The sequence below is a fragment of the Pleurodeles waltl genome, chromosome 7 (assembly GCF_031143425.1).
Source record: "Pleurodeles waltl isolate 20211129_DDA chromosome 7, aPleWal1.hap1.20221129, whole genome shotgun sequence".
NCBI classification, from domain to species: domain Eukaryota; kingdom Metazoa; phylum Chordata; class Amphibia; order Caudata; family Salamandridae; genus Pleurodeles; species Pleurodeles waltl.
Window position 1 is genome coordinate 76,761,744 of NC_090446.1, and position 17,139 is coordinate 76,778,882.

The window sequence follows — 17,139 nt, forward strand, 5'->3', positions numbered from 1 at the left end:
CGACCTAAGAGCGTCCAGATACAGGTAAATTATTAGGTACGGAACGCTCTATCAAGGGCCTTCCATGAGGGATACTGGAGACTCCACAATATGGTTGAGAGAAAGAAACTTAGGCCTGGAACAATACTCCCTGGGACCAAGAATACAGGTTAGGTAGCCAGTGGAGAGGGCATGGAGAACATACGACAGGGTTGAGATTAAGCTCACTGGGACGGTGGTTATGATTGATGTCAGAGTAAGGTCAAAGCAAGAAGCTGGATATCCCTTTGGCAATGATTTAATTTCCCCTTGGTTGTTGCCAGGACCAGAAGCCTTTATGGCTTGGACCACAGCAGTTGCTTTTACCAGAGCACATTAGTCTCAGAGGGAGACTGGTATAATTCCTGATTTCAGGGACCAGGTTAAGGTAATTTGTTGGAAAGGGCAGATTCCAGTAAGACAGTGGTTGTGGATGTCATCGCTTCTGCTCCAAGAGGGAGGGGAGGATGAGGCTCATGAAGTAGACCAGGTGCTGGAGTCTTAATCACTTCCAAAGCTGAAAGTTTGCTAGCTGCTAGAGGGCCTACCCGGGAATATTTCTGCAAGGCACAGGAGGAGTGCCTTAGGCGTGTATGAAGTTGAGAGGAAGCCCAAGAACAGGTCAGCAAAGAAGTGGTCAGGAAATACTACGGGGCAGATTTATGGAAAGTGGCGCTGCACCGAGTGCAGCGCCACTTTCCCTTCGCCCCTTAGCACCCCCCCCCTACCGTCACCATGTATGCGCCGTATTTAAAATAGGGCACACCATGGTGCAGGGTAGGGGGCAATAGTGTCATTTTATATGAGGCTATTGATATACTCTGCAGGAGTAGTGCCAAAATATTGACGCTACTCCTGCAGAGTACATAGAGGCCCATTCTAAGAATGGTAGCCCCCTTTTAACACCTGCTCTTGGGCAGGCGTGTAAAGTGCCGGAATAAATGGTGCAAGGAAATCCTATAGATTTCCTTGCACCATTTTACCGGCTCCCCTAGCAGGGGAACGCCCACTTTGCATACATTATGCCCGGTGCAGGCACAATGTAGAGCAAAGGATTACAGAGTGGCGCAATGCATGCATTGCGCCACTCTGTAAATACGGCACGGGGATTTTGGCCTCATTGGGCCACATTAACGTCAAAATATATGACATTAAGGTGGCGCTAGGGGCCTATAAACAGCCTCTTTGTTGGCTGGGAGGATGACCTACTTTATAGCAAGTCAGTAATTCTTGAGCCAGGCACTAGCTAACTATGGTGGTTCCATTAGTACACAGGAACTTCCTTTTGCCATTTGCCCATGAAGTGCCTTTAGCAGGACACCTAAGGATTAGAAAGATCTAGGATAGGTTGGACCCTCTGTTCTACTGGCCAGGGATGCACAGAGACACAGAGAGGTTTTGTAGAACCTGCCCCACTTGCCAGGTGAGTGGTAAGACAAGAGGGAGGACACAGGCACCATTAGTGGCTCTACTAGTGTAGGTGTTCCATTGGAGTGGGTGTGACTAGATCTAATTGGTCCATTTGCCGCACCTTCACAGTCATGCAACAAGCATATCTTGGTTGGGGTAGATCATGCCACCAAGTACCTGGAAACTGAACCTATGAGGAATATGACTACCTGGTAGAAGTGAAAGTTCTCCTGGGGATGTTTTCTAGGGTTGGATTTCCAGCGCCAGTAATTTCTAAACGGGTGTCCAACTTCATCTCATATGAGAGAAATGTAGGAGCAAGTTGGTGTGACTTCTCCACGGCTTACCACCCACAAACCAATGGTTTGTTGGGGCAGTTTAACAAGGCACTGAAGAGCATGATGGTAGCCCAGGAGCATGTTTGATCTTCTCCTGCCATGTCTCTTGTTTGCCTACCAAGACATTCCACAGAAGGGGTAGGGTTCAGTCCCTTTGAGCTTCTGTATGGACACGGGGTGCGGGGTCTACTCACCTTAGTCAGAGAAGAGTGGGAAGGAACATCAGAGTCACCACAGAAAGATTTGGTGGACTATAAGATGAGCCTCAGGAAGTTGATAAAAATACACAAGTCAGGCAAATAAAAACCTTTAGGGCAGCCAAGCACTAATGAAGGAGTGGTACGGCCAGAAAGGTAGGCTGAATAGGTATGAGGGGGGTCAGGAGGTGTTGGTGCTAAAGCCTATTTGTCACAGCACTTTGGAGGACAAATGGTGTGGGCCATACAAGGTAGTCCAGACGATTTCTGAAGTTAACTACTTGGTGGACACAAGTGAACCCAAGAGGGTGTTCCATGTGAACAGGCTAAAGCCTTACATCCAGAGAGATTATGCAGTGAATGTGAAGGCTACGGCAGAGGTAGTTGAGAAAGACAGTGGGCCTATTCCTTATTTGCTACATAGTGACATGAAGAATGGTATTGTAGAAGGGGTTCAGCTAACTCCTGGTTTAACGCCAGAGCAGCAGAGGGACTGTGGTGAGGCTTTAACACTGTTTGCCAACTTCTTGTCACTGACTTCAGGCTTGACACCTGTCTGTGTGTATAACAGAGACTCAGGAGAGAGGCAGGGTGTACAGAATGTCTGACCGGCTTTAGGAATGCAAAAAGGGCCGAAGTTGACAAAATGTTAGACCTAGAGATCATTCAGAGATCCCGTAGTCCTAGTCTAGTCCTGAAGTGCTAGCACCAAAGTAGGGGTCTGTGGTTCTGTGCGGACTACCCAGCCCTCAATGAGTTAACCAAGACTGAGGCTCATCCAATTCCTAGATCATATGAGCTTATAGGTCAGTTAGGTGCTGCAAAGAATTTGAGCACCTTGGATCAGACCAGTGGGTACTGGCAAATGGTTTTGGCAATAGATGTCAAGGAGAGGACTGCATTTTCTACAGCAGGGGAGCTATATGAGATCAAAGTGATATGCTTTGGGTTGAAGATGTTCCTGCCACATTTCAGTGCCTAGGGAGCCATGTTCTAGCAGGGCTGGGGGAGTTCTGGGTGGCCTCCTGGATGACATTGAGATGTTTAGCACTTAATGGCAGGACCACCTAAAGCACCTTGAATAGATGTTAGCTAGAATATAGAAGGGGAAACTGACCATCACAGTGATCAAGTGTCAAGTGGGGCAGCCCTATGTAGTTTATGTTGGGCACAAGGTGGGGAACAGGACGTTTTGCCTGTTGGATGCAAAGATTCAGTCTATGATGGAGTAGAAAATGCCTACTATCTTAGACTGAAGTGAGGGCCGGTCTACTTACCGGGTAGTAGAGAAACTTTGTGGTGAACTATGGAAGGCACTATGCACTAAGTGGCTAGGGTATGGGTCCCTTGCTTGCTGCAGCACTGGATTCAAGCTAGCCTGGATGATAAGGGATGACACCCCAAAACCGGTCCCAGGATGCTTGTTTCTGGTCCAGGGAGGACCTGGCTTGGCAGTTTGGGCTGGACTGTTCCCATGGGGAACAGGGTCAAGACTACTTTGCATATGGCTGGGTTCGAACCTGGGTGACATAATGAGCAAAGTAATGATGGATTAAACCCAGATCTGTGACTTGGGTTGAGTGTTTGAAAAATGTTGATACTCCATCCATCATTTTATTTTATGATGTTACTATGCACTGCACCTCTACTAAGAGCATCTGACTATAGTCAACCTTTCATTAAACAGAAGCATGCCTCTGACAAAGCGGATGGAGCAGTGGTTGCTCAAGTGGACGACAAAGGTAGAGAGCATCTGGTAGCCTTTATTAGTAGGAGGCTACTACCCAGAGAACAGAACTGCGTGGATGTTGCATTTTGTCATAGTGTGGGCCTGGCGCAATTTCCAGTATTATTTCTTTGGACCAAAGTTTGTAGTGCAAATTAATCATAAGCCATTGAAATGCTTCATGGCTATGAATGGAGAGAGTCCCAAGTTGTTGAAATGGTCTATTTCTGTGCAAGGGATAGACTTTGTAGTGGAGCACAGAGCTGGATTGAGCTACAGGAATGCAGATGGACTTTCCTACCGGTTGTATTGATCTGACCTCCCAACCTTTCCAGGTTAGGAGTTGATTCGGGGTGCTCTGATCTGCGAGGGTTGCATCTGTTGGGAAGGAAAAGTCAATCACATGGTGATGGACGTGCACCCCTGCCCTGAGTGCTCCAATTGGACTGATGTCTGGATCCCCTAATGCTGATTTTTGTTGTCATGGACAAACACTGACTAGGCGTGTATGCTTGAAATAGGCCTCTCACGAATTGTGTTCTTTTTATACCAGGAGGGGCACCCAAAGCACCACTGCCTTTGCCAGGAGTTGGGCAGCAAGTTTGTGGTGACATATTGTGTAGTGATCAATAGGAGTGATCAGGTCCTTTTTAAAGTTCCACTGCTGTGTGCTTAACTCACCCTTGGCCTACATTGGTTTGATGTGTAGTGCTGTATAGTGCATGTGTGGTATACATGTGCTGAGTGTATGTATGTATGTGTGCCTGTGAATGGTACAATACAGGGATAATGCAGTTCTGTGCAGTGCATGTGTATTATTTGATTGTGCTGGGAATGGCACAATGCACAGAAAATGGAATGCTGTGCAAAGTGTTAATGCTATATGCATAGGCTGGGTGGATGTAGCCCTGTGAATAGTACAGTACATGGAAGACTCTGGGTCCCATTTTGCCAGACCCAGTGCTGACAGGAGGAGCATGAGGAAAGGAGGTAGAGGAATCCCCCAGACAAACTTGTGTATTCCTGGGTTTCCTGTAAGCTGGGTGGGACACACTGGAGGAAGAGAAAACAAGCTCTTTGCACACTTCAAACAATGCTCTTTTATTCAGAGAAAGGTCGCTGAAAAGGGAACAGGACACATCCTAGGAAGGAGATGGGGCTGATAAGAGAATTATACAGACTAGGGCCGAGATCCTGGGGTAACCTTTTGATACACATATCATTATGGCTGACATTCAGATGTAAATCTCTAGTCACTCCCATGGCCTATGTTGTGGTGCTATCAGAATTAGAATAGCTCCTGCTGTGACTAACTGCTTTCTGGAAGAAGAGAAAATGGAAGAGAGGGCACTTCAGATGGAAGCAGAACCCCAACATAACCCTCAAAGACTCAGACTCAAATCACAATGACCCATAAAAAGGGCAGCTTGTGTCCCCATAAATTGTCAGCTATAAAGTAGCCAGTCAGGCTGTGCAAGAAGAAGTTCTGCAAGACTTCTGGCATAACCAAGACTGGGGGGGCCAAAGCCTCCTAGTCTCCCAGCTGGGTGAGGGGACATCACCCAGGGAATCTGTGACTCCCGGCCCTGGATCCTGGAGCACCAGCACCTTCCTGCTTGGTAAGACCAGTGTGCCCTTGTCGTAGGTTCATTTTAGAGCCTTGCTTGGGCACTCATATTTTAGCTTAGGCCTGTAACCTGTTCCCTTTTACCATGTTACATGCTTCATTTCATTTATTCATTTTAATTCATTTTAGCATAACTGGCTTTTTAGCAGGGATATTTTATTTTTCTAATCAGCCGTCATTCTGCAAAAATATTGTTATTTCTTTCCTTGCATGACATTTCACAGTTTACCTCCCCCCAAGGCTGCTTGAGGACTGTACATGATAATCTAACTAGTGTTACTGCCACAAGAGTGCGTTGCCAGTCTCAAAACTTAGACACACAAAACTTCAGGCCTGTTTCTCAGAACACAACATGTTTTATTATAAAACATCACAGAGGCCAAAGAAGCCAGGAGATCCGTCCTATGTTGTATGCCATTTCATTACCATGTCGCTGAACTCAGCCCTGTTTCTACAGCCAACCCGAGGAGACAGTTTGCACACCCCTGCTTTTCAGGTATGGGGCGGGTGTTCCTTCTATGAACAAAGCACCGGCAGAGAAAGGGGCTAACACTGCCATGCTCTCTCATAGAAGCTAGGCAGTGTGGGTAAGAATTCTTAGGCACATGTTTATTCCAATATGGTGGGGTTGTTTATTTGCTTTTCACTTCTGATAACAATCCTAATTATGCTATGTTTCATCTTCCTAATAATCACAACTCATGCATTTGCATTTACAATAGATTGCAAAGTTTTCAATAAATGCATTGAAAATTGTCATCTATTTGTCTGCCAATGTGTGTATGAGACCTGTGCTAATAGGAGAGTCATAGATTGTCATGTGTCAGGCTGCCACAAAACACCTTTATTCTAGGTTTTGGTGAGGTGCTGCTAGCTAGCCAAAAGGGTTAGGATGAGAGCTACCAGACGGTGTAGGATTGACTCAGTCCCCTAAACGCGTTGGTGCTGCCACCCGAAACCAGCAGCCTTGCCCCCATGACAAGAGTCCTACGACACCCTGTGAGGAAGAGAAGATCGGTGGAGGGGTTGAGATTCTGGTGAGTGGATCTCCATAGCGAGGTGTGATGAGACCGAGGCTTCACCGATCGGGTCATTGCTCGTGTGCACGGAAAAGTCAGCGACCTCTGTATAGCAGAGGAGGGCTGCCATGAAGTGAGCTGTGACTGTTATTGCACTGAACAGGTCATTCTTCCTTGTGCTGTCCCAAGTCTGTGATCCCGTTCGCCAAATGAGGGCTGCCATGAAGACTGTTGTGCCGATCTAGTTGTTGCCCTGGTGTGGTATCAAGTCAGCAAGCCCATATGCCAGATGGGGCCACCGTGAAGTTTGCTGCTGTGCCGATCAGGCTGTAGCCCATGCGCAGAGGAGAAATGGTGACCTAGTATGCAGGGAATTAGGCTCCAGAAAAAAGCAAAAAGCCTGATCTACTGAAGACCGTTGACGGAGAAGGAGGCCACTGTGGTGACCCAAGTAAGCCCAAGCCATCACTGCGAACCAGCACCAGGATCATTACATCTCAACATCCGGACTGTGTGAAGGAACCCAAAGAACTATTGAAGCATTGGAGGAGCATCACTGCAGGACCACATGTGAAGAATTCAAGGGACAGATTTAAGAAAAGTGGTGAAAAGTGTTGAAAAGTGGTAAAAAGTGACACTGCACCCAGTGCAGCACCACTTTTCTTGCACCCCGTAATGCCCCCCTACTGCCACCATGTGTGTGCCGTATGTAAAATACGGGGCACCATGGCGCAGGGTAGGGGGCAATAGCATTAACATTGTTTACACTATTGATGTACTATTCAGGGTTGGCGCAAACATTTTGGCGCTAACCCTGAACTGTCCATAGGGGCCCATTGTAAAGAATGTAGCATAAAAAAATTACGCTAATATGGTGCCAGTGCTTCTTAAATCTGGGCCCAAGTACACCAGAGAGCAGCTCTCCTGGGCCACGTGTGAATGACTTCCCAGAAGCAGCTGCTACAGCTCCAGCACCAACGAAGGAGGCACGCTTAGATACTCCATCGCTTGGATCCTGCTGTTGTGGGTAAGACTGATTTTCAGGCCAGATAGCCGCAGAGAACTTGCTTGTCAGATAGCATGCAGCACTGGAACGCATTTGACTTTAACTGAGAGTCAGAGTAGTGCATCTGAAACTCAAAAAACTGGTGGGGCTTAACCAGACTGTTGCCTCTAGTGAATGGAGAATAACCACTTCTACTAGCTAGAGGGCAGTGGGACTCAGGGACCTGCTTATGAAACACTAGAGTTTTGACTTCAAGGGATTGTGTGTATTGTTTATGAATGCCATAATTCACTTTGTGTTTTTTTATAAATACTATTTTTTTTCAGAGCATTTGATTGGATAGCCATTTATTGCTGCTGCTGTATCTATTTTGAGTTGTGATCCTGGTTTCATCACCCTAGTTCTACCTCCCCCTCAGGAAGCTTTGGACTGCTCAATCCGTGCTACCACTGAGAGTCAAGTGCTGAAGGGTACATGAGCCAGCTGCTCAGGATCCATAGTAGATCAGGTCAGAAGTAAAAGACCCTAACCCCCGTTGCTGGGCCCAGTAACTCCTGCTTGCCTCCTAGCCCTCTGATTGGAGTTCGGACCGAGATGTTTGACACTCACCGTTATTTCTACACACTTGAGAGGTTCTCCTCGGGCCACATGATTGTAAAGGATGACAGAGGATCCGTGGTGCTCCAGAATAATGTCAAGGTTCACATAGTCCAATGAGGGCCCGGTGCTTACAAGGTGGAAGCAGACATTCTCTGAGGATGGGTAGTGGAGCTCGGCTGGTATCATAACTATGTATTGCCTGTGAAGAAGAAAGAGGTGGCTGAATGGAGACAAATTCACTATTAAACAGTAAGTAAATCATAGAGTACTCTCACACAGACACATAGGGCCAGATGTACAAGGCCCTAGCACCCCTTAGCGCCACATTTGCAGCAACATTTTTGCCACAAATGTGACGGAAACAGGCCACTGCCATAGCACCATATTTACAAGGTGGCACAAACTAGGTTTTCACCACCTTGTAAACCCTTTGTGCCACATCATGCATAATATATGCATGATGTATGCAAAGGGGGCATTCCCTTGTTAGAGGGTCGATACAAATGGCGCAATGGAATCTACTACATTCTATTGCACCATTTCTAGCGTCATTTTTTTTTAACACCTGCTTGAAGCAGGCGTTGAAATGAGGCTCTAATTGACTTCAATGGGCCTCTTAACATTATACTGACTTAGCATCATTTTTTTTAGGCTAATCCACTATAGCATTACAATAGCATTAAAAAAATGACACTATTGCCCTTAACATGCGCCACGGTGCGCAGTATTGTAAATACGGTGCTACCATGGTGCTGTTAGGGGATGTAAGGGGGCCACAAGAAAAGTGGTGTATCACTAGTGATGCGCTACTTTGTAAATATGGCCCATAGTCCGTAGATCTAACACTCTATCACTATTGCACAGATAGTACATTGAACATATTATTTTTCTCTCTGTTAACGCAAACAATACCTCAAACACACAAAAGATGATGGAAGGAATGTTTGTAATTTGTCTGCTTATCACGTGAGTTAGCATTCCCACCCATTGTTCTTTAGCCCATCATGCCACCTCAGCTTGGCCCTAAGCATTTGCAAATTAGCATTGGCTTTGCTCCACAAACATTACAACTGCCACTTGATTACCTAACAGTGGCATATTGTACGAGCTGAATGTATCAAATGCTAGAACACCCTTTCTTCTTCACTGTCAGAATTTATAACATAGAAGTACTCCCACTGTTAAAATGTAAGTATATGTGACACTGTTATAGACAGGATGCCTCGCAATAGAAACTCATCTGTTTTAAAAAATCTCAAAATAGGTACTTTTTAATGTTTTTATTTTTTTCCTTTTCTTGCTTTTGTCTCGCATAAGGATCATCTTTGTCTCATGCACTGCCAATATTTCCAGTTGATCAAAGGTGTAAAGTACCACTGCAGACAGAAATCTTCTTTGCCCCAATATGTAAAGCACTATTGCCAGGCAAGTAATTAACATGCTCCTAATGCTATTGCATATAATGAAAAGCTGCCCACCCACATTGTACCCTACCCACAGGCCTCAGAACTTAAAGTGATTTTGCCATGTCATTACCAAGCACTGGCCCAGCAGGTATATCATCATTGCCATTCGGCTATAGCAACAACAATGCTTCGAGCTAGTAAAGCATCCTTGACATTTCATTGCCCCAAGAATATAAAGCACTGCTGTCCTCTCAACATTCACAAGGCCTACAAGTACGTAAAGTACCGTTGCCATTCCAGGATCCACAAAATGTCTAGCCACTTGCCATAAAAACATAATATATATCGAATAAAATAAACAGTCTAAATCACTACTTAAAACACACTACACAATCACAACAATGGGTCAGCATAATAAAACAAAGTAACGTATCACCACATCTCACAATTCTAGGAGAACCAGCTAAAAACCATCATAAACTGCAAGCTGGAAGACTTTCTGGTGCCCATATCAGGTGTAAGTCATTACACTTCATGCAGGGCGAACCAAACTCCTATACTCGTACTAGAAATCACTTACATGAGCCTTATTAATTTAATAACAGTTAAAACACAATTTAATGCTTACCATTAATCATTTAGGTACCTCCTACCAACCCTCTAACCCCTTTTTAGTTTACCCGTCTGACAATTTAGGGACCCCCATATTTCATTTAAAAATCGGCCTATTGCACATACAACGTTAAGAAATCTCATAATTACCACCAGGTTGAGGGCTTTATCCTGGTTAGTAATGTTATATGCAATACAAACTGGCTTTAAAAACTCATCCTATTCATGTAGGAACTAAAAATAGTCCTGTAAGACATGTTGCCCGCTGCATTTAACTTTTAGCCACATCTAGACAGGACCCGAGCATCTCTCATTATTGTTCTTATTTTCCTGGCTGTATAACACAGATTTTTCTGGACCAAGAACTTTAGCAAAAGCATCCTCCTTCCTCCAGCCTTTCACCAAAAACTGGGTGGATATTTTGCCCTCCAAGTAACATAGATCCTCTTTTATTTATTACCATGAAGGTAAAGTAAATAAAACTCCCAAGCTTCAACTTGCAATCTCTCACTCACAGCATCTCCTATGTACTGCCACTCACTGTTAGAAATGGGGTCTCTGGTGGGCAGTCGTTTCGCACTCTGTCCAAGCAGGGACCCTCATTCCAGTCAGGGTAAGAGAGTACCACTCCTAAGACAACCCCTACTCACCGCTCTTGGTAGCTTGCTACAAGCAGTCAGGTTTATCTCAAAGGCAATGTATTGTATTGTATTGTATTGTAATCGTATTTATATAGCGCTTACTACCCCTGACGAGGCGTCGAAGCGCTTTTCGATGAGTAGCACGCTACTCCGGAACCCAACAAGAATTAGTGATGGATTAGTATTGTTTAATAATGAGTACAGTTTTAGTATTATTATGAGTTAATTTGAGCAGCGGATATGAGAGTTTGTTAGTTAGATTAACTGGAGTAATGGAGGGGTGAAGGAGGAAAGAGATCCAGAAGTGTTAATTGGGAGTATACCCTTCATTTAATGTGCAAAGTATTTGTGCCAACACAGACAGTAATACAGTGAAAACACTACAAAATGGACACCACACCATTTTAGAAAAATAGGTAATATTTATCTGAATCAAACAAGACTAAAACGACAAAAATCCATCATACACAAGGCAAGATATACATTTTAAAAATGAAAAGAGTCTTAGTCCATAGAAAACAATGAAACGTTGATTTTACACAAAGTACCTGGTTTGTGTCAAAAATAGAGCCACACGGGCGAGCGTGCATTGAAAAAGTCGGTGATGCGTTGATTCCTTAGTTACAAGAGAGGCCGTGCGATGTGTTGTTTTTCCTCTCCCGCAAGAGAGTAATGCATCGATTTCTAGACAGGGCACCTCGGATCTGCGAAGGTTCACGATGACTTTGACGCCCAGCAACGGTACGCGAGAAATTTGGCCACACGGTGCTGGAAAACCACGCTGTGCGGCGTTTGTATCATTATCAGCAGCCGCAAGCGGGTGTTGCATTGTTTCTCTAGCCATGATGCATCGACCTCCCAGCCAAGATGCAGGTGGAGCATCGATTAGCCGCTCAGTGGGTGGCGCGTTGTTTGTTTTTAGCAATGTTGTAGGTGGTGCATCGAAATGTTCCCCGCACGGTGTTGTGTGTGAATTTCAGTCCTTGTTCTTCCAACTTCACCTCTCATGGACCCAGGGACTGGATAGAGCACCACTTTGCAGGACAGGAGTCACAGCAGGTGGTCCAGGTGCTGGCAGAGGAAATCTTTGATGGCTCTGAGACTTCAAACCAAGAGGCAAGCTCAATCCAAGCCCTTGGAGATTCTTCACAAGCAGGAACATAGCACAAAGTCCAGTCTTTGTCCTCTTTCAGGCAGAAGCAGCAACTGCAGGCCAACTCAGCAAAGCACAGTCACAGGCAAAGGGGCAGTACTTCTCCTCCAGCTGTGAATCCACAATCAGGCAGAGTCACAGAATGGTTAAAGCAAGAAAACGCCTACTTTCTAAAAGTGGCATTTTCAACTAACAATCTAAAAAACAACTTCACTAAAAGATGTATTTTTCAATTGTGAGTTCAGAGACCCCAAACTTCACATCTCTAGCTGCTCTCAAAGGGAATCTGCACTTTTAAAATAGTTAAAGGCAGCCCCCATGTTAACCTATGAGAGGGATAGGCCTTGTAACAGTGAAAACCGAATTTGGCAGTTTTGCATCAGTACATGTCCCACCATTAACATACACTGCACCCTGCCCATAGTGCACCCTAGGAACTACCTTAGGGGTGCCTTACATGTATAAAAAGGGAAGGAGTGGGCTGACATGTGGAACACTTGCCAGGTTGAATTGGCAGGTTAAAACTGCAAACACAGACACTGCAGTGGCAGATGTGAGCCATTTTTACAGGACTACTAATGTAGGTGGTCCAACCAGTGCTGCAAGCCAACTGGTAGCATTTGAATTACAGGCCCTGGGCACCTCTAGTGCACTTTACTAGGGACTTACTAGTAAATCAAATATGCCAATCATGGAAAAGCCAATTACACATACAATTTACACAGGAGCACTTGCTGCTCTTTAGAACTGGTAAGCAGTGGGAAAGTGCCCAGAGTATCAAAAACAGAGTCCAGCACACAGTGGAAAGAAGAGGCAAAAAAGACAGGGGAGGCATGGTCTAACACTCACCAAGGTGATGTCCACTGGTACTGCAACCAGTGGTGGTGGGAACATGGCTGGAGGTCAGAGAGGCTGTGCCAGCACCCAGCAAATATCCACCCTATGGGCAGCAACGCTTAAGTACTGCTGAAATTATTTATATATATATATATATATATATATATATATATATATATATATATATATATATATATATATATATATAGAGAGAGAGAGAGAGAGAGAGTGAGAGAAACACCCACACTTTTAAATTATTCTACGAGTGTATGACCTTGAAGGGCTCTCAGGGATATTTTCCTCACCATGATATATAACTCCATTGAAGTGGCTTAGAAACAGAGATCTACAACTAATGAAAGAAGCCTCCTCATAAATCAAATTTCAACTACTTCCTACTTCAGTTTCATGAGCACCAAGTCTACCTTGGTCACTGGCAGATTCTGAGAAACATCAAAGATTAAGACGCCTTCAGCAGCGTGCCCTTTCACCCTGAATAGTACCCCCTATGGGAAGTCCAGGGGTGTCTTGGTAGTCACATGCAAGGCCTGCAGTGCCATAATTACCAGGATTTTAATATGGCCTTTCTTGCCAGCCAGGACCACTTGCACGAGTCCCTCCTCAGCCTGGGATTCTGCTTCATCTGCCCACTGGTGATGATTGGACAGTGGCCAGCTAAACAACTGTAACTTCACGTTCCTCCAGTGTGTCAAAGATGAGAGGGACTAGGGGTACACCTACCTGAAGTCTGAACAAATTTATTGAGTAAAACAAGCAACATGCGATATCGTTTAGTATGGCAGCAACATTTCTCCTCAGTTACCTGAGAGCATCTAATGCTCAACCCACCCCTATTTTCCTGATTTGTATAGGTTTTCCCCATGAATACTTCAAGTGTGAGTACATGTGACAGACACTGAAACTCAGATTAACAGGTGCACATCTTTCGCGTGAGAAGAACTTCCAGACGATGAGCTTGTCCTTTGTGCATTGTCATTTAGCAGTGCCAAGCACAAGAGTGAGGCTAAGTATGTCAACAGAAAGACAACAATGAAGGTTCTACGCAACAAGGCCAAACAAAACAGAGGCAAATTAATCACCATGGCTTTCAAAGCTGCTTCCTGGAATGTTACAAACCCACCATTTAGTGCAAGAGTTACATTAAATTGATGGGCATTGATCTATTGACATCATTATTCATCTCATTCTCATGGCAACTTTGATCTTAAATTCAGAATTGCTATCAAAGCAGTCCTCATCTTCACGACCAGTCAAGGGAAAAGAAGGTGCAGAGCCTTTATTATTGGTGAGACAATTAATAGTACACATTCAGATTCATATGAAAATGTAAATGAGAATCAGGGGGATGAAACCAACAAGCACAATTTCAAAAATCGTTATTTTTCATTCTCTACAAATACCTTTCAACCAAGAAGAGATGCTTTCACCATCCAAATCAAACCCACTGTTTATTTTATCAATTTTCTTCACATTGTCTCTAATATGATCTATTTGTGCAAGGATGCGGAGGGAGTTATTATGTTCTATATGAGGGAGATATTAGGACTAACATGATCTATTTGTGCATGGATGCTGAGGGAGTTATATTGATCTATATGAAGGAGATATTATGACTAATATGATCTATTTGTGCCTGGATGCTGAGGAGTAAAGACACAACACTCTGCACCAGTTATGGTGCCACCCCACTCTTGGCAGCAAAGACAAAATCCAGAGCCATTCCAGTCTGCAGTATGACAGTCCTCTGGGTCTCTACCTGATCTTATATAAGCCCTGAAGCAAGGGCAGTAGCATTGACTACTTCCCCCAAGACCTTAGCTATTGGCTGAACTTCATGGATGAGCGGTCCAATCTAATACATCGGGAACAGAATGTGAAGATAAAACTAGACAGTTCCTGAGATAGCTCCAGGGAGTCTTTTACAGTGAGGAACTCTATTTGGAGTGTGACACATGAGAGGGACAAGGTAGGTGGGGATAACATGTTCCTGACCAGTCTCTGGAAGGCAAGCATAGGCTTGTTTCCTCAAACATAGTACTGAACTATTTATTGGGTTGATTGTGATAACACTTGAACCCTGAGTTTAACCAGAATGAGAAGGTTAGTGTTGAATCAGATACTACAAAGATGCTGCCATGCCATGAGTAATTTCAGCAAGATAAATGGCAGCAGGCAAGATACTCAGGGCCTTATTTACGATGCCCTAGTAGCACACAGCACCACTGCAGCGTCAATTTTCTTATGCTCCAGAGGCATAGTGTGCTGGTCCATATTTACAAGGCCATGCAAAGTCACCTTGCCTGGCTTATCATGGCCCTGTATATATGGACCCCTTTCATGCATAACTGAGGTGAAAGGGGCATTCCATGGCTGCTGCTGTGCGTGTTACCACTCAGTGCCCATGGAACACGAAGGAATCTGACACATTTCCAGATTTACAAGTCTGGGAATGCACCAGATTCCTACACCACCTCAGGGCTGGCATTACAGTGGTGGAACAGGGAGAAATAACATTATTTCTCCCCTTTTTTCCTCTTACTGTGTGTGCTGCATTCTGTAGCACACATAGAAAGAGGAAAACACCATTAATGATTGTTTATGTGCAGGAAGGTGTTTCTTCCTGCACATAAACAATCACCCCTGCAACACAGGCACACTTGCTCCATGGTGCAAGGGTGCCTACATTGGCACATGGAAGCTTATTGTGCACAAGCACAGGGGACAAGGACAGGAAATTGACGCATTTTATAGATATGGCACATTCCTACCCTTTTGTTTTGACACAGGGCAGCGCAGCAAAAAGGCCTGTGGTGCTGCCCTGCACCAAAAGATAGTAAATGACGCTCTCAGTTTGGTAAACAGAAGCCTGTCATCCATAGTTGTAAGGGCAGTAGTGTTATCACACTCACCAGGAAAGTGGCCATGAAAGAACTATTCAAGACTGGTTGTTTCACTGTCAAAGGCACAAGAACCATGTGCAAAACCTCTTAGGAATTGGTGGCGAAATGTATGCGAAGTCAACAGGAAAAAAGGCTAAAAAGAATGGATCAGATCTAATCCGGACTTTTCAAAAAGGTGCACATAGGTGTTTGTGCAGCACACTGAGCTGCCGTCCCTTGGCAAAAGGCAGAGCACAATTTACTTTGTGGCAACCTTTGTTTCAATGAAGTACCACACCATGTCCAAACAAGTGAGGTTTCCTGCAAATGTGGCTGGTGATACCCACTGTGGGTCCGATATATGAAGGCCTGCCACTAACTCAGATCCAGCTGGTAATGGTGATAAGGAAGTGCTGCATTCCAATGCAGTCGTAGTTGCATAGACACAGATGTTCAAGCGACTCCCTGCAGCCTTAGTGAACAATGGTTCAGCTGAGCTGGGCCCGTAGTGGATGGCGCGGTAACAGTGGGATGCACAACTGGTACAGTGGTGCCAGTGTATGCAAGCTAAGTCATCAATTTACAATGTGTGTAGTGTATCCAAGCAGGGAATCCCAAGGCACATCATAGGTGTGTTCATAGTTAGAGGAATCTTGTGGGGACCCTTCCACCAGGGATACAAGGCACAATTTTATCGGTGGGCCCAGATATGGATCTACGCACCAAACTGAATGTCGCTACAGGCTTCAGTCAGGCACTCTGGCAGGGAAGAAAGAACTAGGGAACGGAAACTACGGAGACAGACAATGAATTGTCTGCAGTATTGCAGAACCATATCATCATTCAGTGGCAGTCCAAGAGCAGAAGGAGACGCAATGTGGCTCGAGTTCAGTAGCATGGGGCAGCTAAAGACCATGCAAGGGCTCAACTTAGTCTTCCCAGAGGGTCTGGCTCTGATTGACCAAAGTGCCATGGGTAATGCGTGGAGCTACTGAAGATGAGTCTCAGCGCAGATCTTGGCCTGTTTGTTCTTAACTTGACGTACCATCGAAATTGTCCTTTGCACCTGCTGACTCATTGATATACACAGTGAAAATCTTGTTCTATCCCTAGGGCTTTAAACACTTCCTGGACTACAAAATAAATTAAGTCGGTTCTTTGGTCACTAGAAAGACCTAGTAGGACCACCAATAGGAGCAACACTTAGGCATCTGATTAAAGCCCATTTGTAGGTGGCTGAAGGAGCCCAAGGGACATAGGTGGGCAATGAAAGAGGTCCTATACCTTTTCAATATTGTGATCTTGGCTTGTCTTAAATGATTGACAAATTTGTTGGGCATCTGAGAGAAAGGAGAGTGCAAAACCAGGGGGCTGCTACAACACAAATCATGCAATCCTTTCCCAAATGAGAGTGGCTTTGATACACATGTGGAGGGTTGAGGGGAAGAAATTTCAAATCTATACTCCTGCAACACTCCATCATGGTTGCTTTTACAATTTTGCTTGATCCATTACTGTTTTTCATTCTCAGATGCCTGCTCCTACAACAAAGACAGATCTATAAGTGTATGTACAGGGAAATTGTCTATATTTACAATGTCTATATCAGTTTCAAGGTTCGGAGACAGTGCAGCTTTTTTAGCCATTGC

The 17,139-nt window shown here is 44.8% G+C and overlaps 1 protein-coding gene across 2 annotated transcripts in view; it reads right to left on the reverse strand.

Annotated features, from left to right (window-relative positions):
* The window catches only part of LOC138303675 (alpha-2-macroglobulin-like protein 1), a 599,538-nt gene that overhangs the window by 536,112 nt on the left and 46,287 nt on the right, over positions 1-17,139 (reverse strand). For both annotated transcript variants that reach the window (XM_069242992.1, XM_069242993.1), the window contains exon 2: positions 7,951-8,140. In XM_069242992.1, the coding sequence (XP_069099093.1) occupies positions 7,951-8,140 (190 nt within the window). The remainder of the gene's footprint in view (positions 1-7,950; positions 8,141-17,139) is intronic.